At 44.6% G+C, this 11,337-nt stretch overlaps 1 protein-coding gene across 1 annotated transcript; it reads right to left on the bottom strand.

Moving 5' to 3' along the window:
- Window positions 1–3,277: 3,277 nt before the first annotated feature.
- LOC123057474 (uncharacterized) lies at window positions 3,278–10,631 on the bottom strand. Its single transcript, XM_044480433.1, has 5 exons — window positions 10,506–10,631; window positions 10,035–10,319; window positions 9,250–9,422; window positions 3,847–6,920; window positions 3,278–3,749 (listed from the first exon to the last, which is right to left on the bottom strand). The coding sequence occupies exons 3-5, from the start codon at window positions 9,271–9,273 to the stop codon at window positions 3,746–3,748; spliced, it is 3,102 nt and encodes a 1,033-aa protein (XP_044336368.1). The 5' UTR covers window positions 9,274–9,422; window positions 10,035–10,319; window positions 10,506–10,631; the 3' UTR covers window positions 3,278–3,745.
- Window positions 10,632–11,337: the final 706 nt, after the last annotated feature.

Raw genomic sequence — 11,337 nt, 5'->3', positions numbered from 1 at the left:
AGGTGACGTGGATATTAAAATGAGCATCATCTTGTCTATAACTAGAGATCAGATTCCACAAGGAGTGAGTAAGTCTTGCATCTACAACAACAGCATGCAACTGCAACCTGGTGGGTTTGATGGATGGTCGAGGACACATGACTCCAGGTCGCGTGTCTACGCACATTAACTCCAGGTCAGAAACACTCTCGTACAGAATTTTTATTGCACGAAGGTGCTTGCATCCTATTAGAAACAGTCGCTTGAGCTTTGGGGTTTGCACCACCATGGTCTTGAAGTCAAGTATCTTGATTGGTGTTCCAGAGAGGTCCAGTTCCACTAGGTTGGGTAGCCCACACAAGTACAAATTCTCCAACTATGTGCAGCCTGCTAAGGAGATCTTGGATATTCTGACATCCTTATTATCTGTTGTCCTGGATGGACAAAATTGTTCCATAGGTAGCTCAACAGTTTGTGTCCATTGAGTAGCTGCCCCATACCCATTAAAGCTAAAGGATTCGAGGGAAGGAGGAAGCCCACCAACGCTTTCCAGTTCATCACAACCATCAAGTACAAGCATCCGGAGGCTACCTGCCTTTGATAAGCTTGTTGGAAGAATCTTCATGTCACAATTGCCAGACAAGTCAAGTATTTCCATGCGTGTGTGTGTGTATTGGCTGCTGCTTTTTCTCATTTTTCAAAATCATACCAAACAATACACACGGGCAGCTAGCATGTCAATGCTAGCTGGACTGTTTCTTGGTTCAGTTCAAATACATGGCAAACACTCTCAAACAAGTCACACTCAGAAGCAGCTAGCCTTGTAGATGCACACATAGGCAGCTGTTACAATTCCACACACACACACACACACATGCATAGCAAGCATTCATCAAAGCCACACGCACAAATGCAGATGCAGACTGGTGGATGCACGCAGGCATCCACAGCAAAGCACCGTACGTCCAGGTCTGTGTAGGCACTAGGCAGGCACAACCATGTCCGTCTCTTATTTGAAATCCCACAATATAATAAACGGTAAGACCCACCATATAGCTCGCACCTACAGCCAATACCAATCCAAGGAGGCACACAAGCAAACCAAACGCATGATCCATCAGCAGCAGCAGCGTCCATAACATCCACATAATGATGGAGACCCTGGGCAGCTTCTCCTTGTAGTAGCACGAGTGGACCGGCGCTTCGAAGTGGGCAGGGCGGTGGCGGGCATCCCTCTCCAAGGCGTCCCACACGTCCTTCTCGATCTCAATGGCCGGCTTCTTCTTGCCATTGCCACGTGCGCCCACGGATGGCAGCCGGCGGAGGCTCTAGCATCCCCCGATCTTGATGCTCTTGAGCGCAGGGGCAACCATCTTGACCTCGCATATTTGCTGCAGATTTGGGAGGTCGTGCAGTTGGATGGTGGTAAGCTTTGGGAATTGTACACCGCGGGTAGTTATTTCTTCAGGGTATTCTTCGTCCAGTATGAAGATGTGGCTGAGGTTGCCGCAATGGATGATGTGGAGGGTCTCCAAGCTGGGAAAGGAGGAGACCCACGGAGGGAGCACAAACTGGAGGCTGGGGCATGAACGCAGCTGAAGGTGCCGTAAATTTTGAAAGGATTTGGTATCGCCATATGGATAAAAGCGTGAACCTTTACTCAAAATCGAGCGGGCCATCAGGAGATCTGACACCCACAAGGTCTCCAATGCAGTAAATGTGAATGAATTCCCAGGGAAAACGGTATCCACTTTTGGGCACCTCTCCACGCAACACCACCTAAGCTTGCCCCACCAAAGGCCTTGTGGTGCAATAGTACGTACCGAGACATCATGCACATGCAGGGATTCCACATAATGTTCCATTAGGTGGCCTAGACCTAGTGCTCTGCCAAGTTCCCTCCCCACGTAGAAGCTCCCTTCAGCAATCTCTACATGTCGATCCGACTTTGTACTCGGAAGTTGTGGAAAGGCCTGCATTGGGGCAGCGCCAACCATCCCAAGGACTTCACCATACTGGTCTGTTGGAATAATATGTAGACTCTCTTGATCACTGGTGCCAATCATATCCTTGCTGGTTGTTTCATATTGAATAATCCCATCAGGTGAGGAGGTGACGTGGATATTAAAATGAGCATCATCTTGTCTATAACTAGAGATCAGATTCCACAAGGAGTGAGTAAGTCTTGCATCTACAACAACAGCATGCAGCTGCAACCTGGTGGGTTTGATGGATGGTCGAGGACACATGACTCCAGGTCACGTGTCTACGCACATTAACTCCAGGTCAGAAACACTCTCGTACAGGATTTTTATTGCACGAAGGTGCTTGCATCCTATTAGCAACAGTCGTTTGAGCTTTGGGGTTTGCACCACCATAGTCTTGAAGTCAAGTATCTTGATTGGTGTTCCAGAGAGGTCCAGTTCCACTAGGTTGGGTAGCCCACACAAGTACAAATTCTCCAACTGTGTGCAGCCTACTAAGGAGATCTTGGATATTCTGACATCCTTATTATCTGTTGTCCTGGATGGACGAAATTGTTCCAGAGGTAGCTCAACAGTTTGGGTCCATTGAGCAGCTGCCCCATACCCATTAAAGCTAAAGGATTCGAGGGAAGGAGGAAGCCCACCAACGCTTTCCAGTTCATCACAACCATCAAGTACAAGCATCCGGAGGCTACCTGCCTTTGATTAGCTTGTTCGAAGAATCTTCATGTCACAATTGCCAGACAAGTCAAGTATTTCCATGCGTGTGTGTGTGTATTGGCTGCTGCTTTTTCTCATTTTTCAAAATCATACCAAACAATACACACGGGCAGCTAGCATGTCAATGCTAGCTGGACTGTTTCTTGGTTCAGTTCAAATACATGGCAAACACTCTCAAACAAGTCACACTCAGAAGCAGCTAGCCTTGTAGATGCACACATAGGCAGTTGTTACAATTCCACACACACACACGCATAGCAAGCATTCATCAAAGCCACATCCACAAATGCAGATGCAGACTGGTGGATGCACGCAGGCATCCACAGCAAAGCACCGTACGTCCAGGTCTGTGTAGGCACTAGGCAGGCACAACCATGTCCGTCTCTTATTTGAAATCCCACAATATAATAAACGGTAAGACCCACCATATAGCTCGCACCTACAGCCAATACCAATCCAAGGAGGCACACAAGCAAACCAAACGCATGATCCATCAGCAGCAGCAGCGTCCATAACATCCACATAACGACGGAGGGAACACCATGGTGCAAGTTCACCTAGGTAGCGTGAGAGACACCATGGTCAATGCTAGCTGGACTGTTTCTTGGTTCAGTTCAAATACATGGCAAACACTCTCAAACAAGTCACACTCAGAAGCAGCTAGCCCTGTAGACGCACACAGGCACACATAGGCAGTTGTAAAAATACCACACACACACACACGCATAGAAAGCATTCATCAAAGCCACACGCACAAATGCAGATGCAGACTGGTGGATGCACAGGCACTGTCCAGGTCTGTGAGGCAGGCACAAACCAATAAGCTCGCACCTAACCATCTAGACCAAAGATAAGCTCGCACCTAACCATCTAGCCATTATGTCCGTCTCTTATTTGAAAATCCACAATATAATAAACGGTGGGAGCCACCATAAGCTCGCACCTAATAAGGACAATACCAATCCAAAAAGGCACACAAAGCAAACCAAACGCATGATCCATCAGCAGCAGCAGCGTCCATCACTTTCATGTAGCGACGGAGGGAACACCATGGTGCAAGTTCACCTAGGTAACGTGAGAGAAACAAGATGGTCAGTAACTGAATGCAATCAGGAGCAGTGGCAAATGGGACTCAGAAGTCATTTGCATGTATAATTAGTACCTGAGGACGGAGACCCTGGGCAGCTTCTCCTTGTAGTAGCACGAGTGGACCGGCGCTTCGAAGTGGGCAGGGCGGTGGCGGGCGTCCCACTCCAAGGCATCCCACACGTCCTTCTCGATCTCAATGGCCGGCTTCTTCTTGCCATTGCCACGTGCGCCCACGGATGGCAGCCGGCGCAGGCTCCAGCATCCCCTGATCTTGATGCTCTTGAGCGCAGGGGCAACCATCTTGACCTCGCATATTTGCTGCAGATTTGGGAGGTCGTGCAGTTGGATGGTGGTAAGCTTTGGGAATTGTACACCGCGGGTAGTTATTTCTTCACGGTATTCTTCGTCCAGTATGAAGATGTGGCTGAGGTTGCCGCAGTGGATGATGTGGAGGGTCTCCAAGCTGGGGAAGGAGGAGACCCACAGAGGGAGCACAAACTGGAGGCTGGGGCATGAACGCAGCTGAAGGTGCTGTAAATTTTGAAAGGATTTGATATCGCCATATGGATAAAAGCGCGAACCTTTACTCAAAATCGAGCGGGCCATCAGGAGATCTGACACCCACAAGGTCTCCAATGCAGTAAATGTGAATGAATTCCCAGGGAAAACGGTATCCACTTTTGGGCACCTCTCCATGCAACACCACCTAAGCTTGCCCCACCAATGGCCTTGTGGTGCAATAGTACGTACCGAGACATCATGCACATGCAGGGATTCCACATAATGTTCCATTAGGTGGCCTAGACCTAGTGCTCTGCCAAGTTTCGTCTCCACGTCGAAGCTCCCTTCAGCAATCTCTACATGTCGATTAGACTTTGTACTCGGAGGTTGTGGAAAGGCCTGCATTGGGGCAGCGCCAACCATCCCAAGGACTTCACCATACTGGTCTTTTGGAATAAGATGTAGACTCTCTTGATCACTGGTGCCAATCATATCCTTGCTGGTTATTTCATATTGAATAATCCCATCAGGTGAGGAGGTGACGTGGATATTAAAATGAGCATCATCTTGTCTATAACTAGAGATCAGATTCCACAAGGAGTGAGTAAGTCTTGCATCTACAACAACAGCATGCACCTGCAACCTGGTGGGTTTGATGGATGGTCGAGGACACACGACTCCAGGTCGCGTGTCTACGCACATTAACTTCAGGTCAGGAACACTCTCGTACAGAATTTTTATTGCACGAAGGTGCTTGCATCCTATTAGAAACAGTCGCTTGAGCTTTGGGGTTTGCACCACCATGGTCTTGAAGTCAAGTATCTTGATTGGTGTTCCAGAGAGGTCCAGTTCCACTAGGTTGGGTAGCCCACACAAGTACAAATTCTCCAACTGTGTGCAGCCTGCTAAGGAGATCTTGGATATTCTGACATCCTTATTATCTGTTGTCCTGGATGGACGAAATTGTTCCAGAGGTAGCTCAACAGTTTGTGTCCATTGAGCAGCTGCCCCATACCCATTAAAGCTAAAGGATTCGAGGGAAGGAGGAAGCCCACCAACGCTTTCCAGTTCATCACAACCATCAAGTACAAGCATCCGGAGGCTACCTGCCTTTGATAAGCTTGTTGGAAGAATCTTCATGTCACAATTGCCAGACAAGTCAAGTATTTCCATACTTTTCTTATCCATGAAGTAGTTATCGACATCCTCTGAGGTCTTCCATTGACATGTCGGTTTGATTATTCGGAGCCTCTGGAGGTTAGGTAACCGCCCTTGTAGCTCAGCGGTGTATTGCCAGCCCCTGACTCCCTCTATATTTAACTCTCTGATATTTTTCATGAGGTTTAACATTTCCTTGGATAAGATTTCATTCCAATCGGTGTAACGCAGGTCCAACACCCACAAGCTATTCAGACATAACCAAACTGCATGATTCTCTCTTCCAATAGTTTCGTCATCTGTACAGTGGTCCAGTCCAAGGAATCTTAGGCTACGACACTTCAGGAAAGAAGGTGAAGCAAAACTAAAGGAACAACAATAGAGAACCAGCACACCGAGCTTGCTGCAATGATCAAAAAATCCATCTGGTAAAGCTGTTGGGTGTTTGGATATTTCAAATGCCAAGAAGAAAGATGATGCCGTTGCAGGTATTGTTTTCATAGCATGTACTTCTGCATCTCTTGACGTGACCGAAATCCAACGGTATGGGCCTTCTTCATAGACATCATCATCTTTGATTACTAGAAAACGAGGCTCCAATTGTTTCATAGACTTTGTAAGAACATCCTGAAGCAGAGAAGCATCACACTTCCAATTTATCTCTCGATACAATGCATTACTAATATCCCTTGCTTTGTCCCCTTGTATGATTGCATCGCATATCCAATAGTTGGAAGCATGAGATACCCAACCAAATTTACTGACATTGTGGAAATTATAGTGCAGGAATAACTCATAAAGACAACAACCTCCAATAATTGCTTGGTCAATGTCCAGAATACATGTATTGCAAGGAACTACGGTAGCAGCTTCTTGATGTAGCAGTCCAAGAAACTGAAAGCTTCTCAAGTCTTCGATAGAGCAATGACAGAAAACCTGAGTATATCTTAGCTTTTTTGCTACCTCAGAACGGTCCTGGTGCATGGTCAGACAGCTTCTGCTGAAGGTCCATAACATCACGTTGTTGCCATATCTTGTTAGAGGAATACCCATGAGACCTACATCAACCTCGTCATCACTCCCATTAAGAAAAATCATCATAAATTTGACATCCCTCAGGGTTCGATCAATCACTTGACTAACACTATATATCTCATGCCTCAGGCTTTCATCATGTCCCTGAAAATCGTCATCTTCATCTTGCTTATCTAAAATAGTCATTACAGAGCGATCAAGTTGCAATTCCTCTGCAATTGCCCTCTGCACTCCTCTTCTATTTTTCCACTTTGAGCAATCTACAAAGATTATTTTGTCAAAGCATAGTTCCGGAGTGGTTCTCCTAGATGGAAGCACTGCAGCTACTGATGTAAGAACAGCGGATGCTCCAAATCCATTCCAACCATCAAAACATATGACCCTCCAGTAACCCAACTGAATAACATCGAATAATTTTTCTGTGGCGACGTCAACATCATCCGCATAGAACGGCTGTAATAAAACACGTCAATAAGTTAAAACGCCTTTGGTAGCTGCAACACTAACTTAACATATACCAATAATGCTTCTCTGAACAAGCGAACTTGTTGGAATAATCTAGATTAGATGCTTAGTCGAGGTGGATTTGGACTGTGTTGTCCGCGTCCGAGTGCGACAGGCATTGTTTTCCGTGTTCCGTACGGGTGTCGTGGTCTTAGTTGAGTAGAGTGGTTTCAGTGTGGAAGTCCTGGTCGATTAGGCACTAGTTGTACGTGTGTATGTGTGTATATAAACACATGAGTGTGGCGTTAGTTTGCAGCAGGTTGTGAGCTTTGAGGAATCTATATCTATATCTATACCAATATAAAAAGACCCAAAAGGGCAGATCCAATTAATCCCACCCATCAAATCATGTCAATCCAACGATCTGGACTGCTTCAATGTCGAGCGCTCAACGCGTTTAGCGTGCAGTTAATTTCATGCTAAATATAGTGCTAATCACATATTAACACACAGATAATATCCTACATAATATCCTCATGCACTTAACATACTTCCAAATTAACGTGCATTGCACGTTTTTTGAACACAATACAAACGCAAGCGCTCATTTAAATTAACGTGCATTGTAGGTACACATTGACTAGTAAATAGAAAGAAAAGAAAGGCACCAGACATGCCTTTGGCCTAAGATTTTCCCGGGTGCTGTGTTCCGCGTGAGCATGTGTTTATGTTCTTGGATCAAATCCAACAGAGTTGGTATTACAACACTCATTTGAGTCGCATCTAGTCTACTCCACGATTAATTGTTTACGGCATCCAGTCTACCTATTGGATAAGACGACACTAGCGTCTATGGTTAGCTGAGTTTTAGTTGTTTTTTTTTACGTAGTCTGTGGATCTGTCATGTTTCCTTATCTTGTTGGCATTTGCCTTTAAACAAAGTAACTTTTGTGTGATGCGCCGCATGCATGCAGGAGCTAAACTTGTAAGCTCAGATAAACAACCAAATTAACTTCACCAATTTCTTTTTTTTCAATATACTCCCTCCGTTTTTAAATATAAGATACTTTAGCTTTTCTCTATTTTCTCAGATTCATATGCATCTAGACACACTTCAGTGTGTATATTCACTCATTTTAATCCGTATGTAGTCTATATTGCAATATCTAAGACATCTTATAATTAGAAACGGAGAGAGTACAACTATATTGTGCCACCAGAAACAACAAAACCAACCAAGGGATATGAGATCAGTAGTCCTGCTGCATCACTCCACGAGGAAAAAAAACTAATCAAATTTGTACCAAGATCCTTTTGGCATATACGCCTCTAGGCAGATGAGTGAGATTTTGTATGACTGCTATTTAAAATTCATAGTGTAATACCAAGCGCTTCTAGCTAGCTAGCTGTATATAGTTGGGTTCACATGCCAAAGCCATCTCACAATCGAGAATGCCCCTTGCAATCAGTGAGAAAGCAACATATGTACACTTACGGTGTGCTGAGAGCCTGAGATCCAAACTCCTGCTTAATTTTTTTATTTTGTTTTTTGGAAAAGGAGGTTAAAACCCCTGGCCTCTGCATCAATCGATGCATACCGAACATAGTTCTGACAAGAACATACATCAAGCCACCTGAAGCAACCACTCATATCTACAAATTCGATAATGTAGAGTGCTCTCACTCCCCATATCTAAAACCGGTGTCACCGCCTGTATGAAAGGTCTATCATGCGTAGCGCCCACCGAACAGGCATGACACATCGTAGCACCCGTCGGCCAGACATGACTTGACATCTCCACCAAAGCTCCGTGCAAGGCGAAGTCACTCCACCTCCTACCTCAGTCTTCTAGTGCTGCTCCACAACCGATGCTCCCAAGGGAGAATCGATGCCGCAGTGCCGCCATCGTCTGATCTAGAAGACCAGATCCTAGGGTTTCCCCCAGAGCAGCACGAGTGGGTCGACAGTAGTTACACGACAATGCCTTCATCAAGGTAACAACGCAGAGCACCGTCGTTGCTGCCGTCGGCTCGGTTTTCACCGGCAACTATGTCTCCCCGACTCGCGGCCGGGACTAGATTGTGTGTTGTCGAACCCCAATTTTTCTTCTAGTGGGCATGCCAGAGCCATTTCACAATCTACTATGCCGTGCAAGTAGTGAAAAAATCGTACACGTGCTCTAGCTAGCTAGCTAAATTAGTCGTGCATGATTTGGGGTTGATGTAAGAGCAATGGTAGAGGTAACCATGAAAGTTTCAGGAGAATAATTCCCAGCTAAAAGAGAACCATGCATATGCATATACTAGTTTGTGAACGTAAAAGGCACAAGGGTATTACCCACTCCTCAAGATCACTACTCATGATGAATTCCTCCAACGAATATCAAGAGAGATATCCAGCAGCAGATTTAATCAATCATGAACTGATGAGTACTACCATGATGAATTCCTCCATTCAAGACCAAGAAAGAGACAAAAGCAGCTGCAAAACTTAATAAATCTTGGCACCACCTACAAACACAACAACAAGCACAACATGTTAGTTTTGTGCTTCACCATTGTTAACCAGTACCTGTAGTCAAGTACATATACACACACATTTTCTTCTGGTAGAATAATTCAGACGGCATGAAGAAAGAGCCAGAAATGTAACTGTGTTGCTAGCTAGTATGTACGTATCTCTACACACAGCAGGCGAGTGAAGCTCGACAGACAGCAGACAGTTTCTCAATATCTACTCTTGTGCAAGTAGAAGCAACAAAACCCGGTTTCTCAAAAAGAAGCAGCAAAACCAACGAGCATCACTATACGCCCTGCATGCATTCCAGAAGAAAAACTAAATAAATTCTGTCCAAGACCCTACCCAGTGAGAATCTAGTATGACGGTTAATGTTTTACATATTACATGATGTTTGTAGGTGGAGTTTTTTGGGATAAAAATGTGGTGTAATTCATTTAAGAGTGAAGCGATTATATGCATGTTTAGAAAACTAGCTAGGTGTGAGGATGCATTTTCCGATTCCCCGGGATGATGATCCACCGCCTCTTGAGTGAAAACTGTGTGCGCGTGTGTGTGTAGTGCTCTAGCTAGTGAGAAAACCGTAAATGCACAAGAGTGCTTACCTCGTATCCAACAGAACTCATGATGTTCACAAGACCAAGAAAGAAAAGCAGCAGCAAAGTTAATCCATAATCAACTGATGAGGACCGGACTAATGATCAATTCCTCTGTCCAAGACCAGCCAAGAGACGAATGCAGCTGTGTAACTTAACAAATCTTCAAATGACGAGAAGAAGTACTCAGGAACCAGGAATCAGAAGATGGATCCCTCCGTTGAACACCATGAGGGAGAATCAGCTGCAAGTTCGATCAATCTAACCCATCGGCACCACCTACAGAGTAGAATACTAGAAACACAATAACAAGGACGAGATGTTATGGTTGTGCTTTGCCATCGTTAACAAGTAGTGCTACTCAACTACATATATACTCAAAACTTTCTTCTGGAAGAATAACTTAGAGGGCACGAAGAAAGCAAGCAGGCAAATGAAATTGTTTGTTAGTGGCTAGCTAGCTAGCTACTACATGTGTACCTTAACAGCAGACAGCAGACAAGAAGCTCTGATCTGCTTCCTCGGTCGTCAAACTGCTAATGCAGGAGTTGCAGACAGACCAAAGCAAATTGCCTCCTATCTTCTCTGCAAAATACGTTGCTTGATACCTCCCCCATACTGTCATGGTAGCTTCATGAATGCATGGACTTTTGCTTCCTCCCTTTCGCTTTGCCAAAGCATGAAGCAACGTATGTATGCTGCTGCTCTGTTTTTGCTTTTTCTTTTTTGTTTTTCTTTTCCAAAGATAATTGAGATGAAGCTTCTATTACAAGCTTGATTTTTTTTCTTTTTTTTTCTTTTCCAGCACTACAATTTCCATGGTGTTTTGTGCTTCTGGAGATAGCTTTTGTACAGTAAGGTCTATTGACGCAGGCAACACATCGCAATGTCTCTGTCTCCTAACTTCCCAAGGGTAGCAGCACTCCCTCTGTCTAAAATATTAACGCGTATTCTGACTGTCCAAGTTCAATCTTTGAACAACAATCAATCTAACAACATTATATTATTATTAAAAAGAATTTCCTTCTGAATTTTTTGTAATTATTCAGAAACATTGAAGAAGAAATTTATGATCAAAGCTCTGAACTTGGCCTTATAATTATATTCAGACCACGTCTTGCCTTTCGAAGTTCTGAAAGCACTCCTGATTATTTCTAAAGTATGAAAGCAAAGGTTTTTCGTTTTTTTAAGTTATTGAACAATTCCAAAGAACATCAGAGCAAGCTTCGAGAATCCACTATTTCTGGACACTTCTAATCCGGCCAAAATAAATAAATAAATGAGGGTGTTACTGTTATCTCCTCAATAACAA

This window comes from Triticum aestivum, chromosome 3A (assembly GCF_018294505.1).
Source record: "Triticum aestivum cultivar Chinese Spring chromosome 3A, IWGSC CS RefSeq v2.1, whole genome shotgun sequence".
Lineage (NCBI taxonomy): Eukaryota > Viridiplantae > Streptophyta > Magnoliopsida > Poales > Poaceae > Triticum > Triticum aestivum.
The sequence above is the reverse complement of the archived record's forward strand: the minus strand, read 5'-3'. Positions and strand labels throughout refer to the sequence as shown.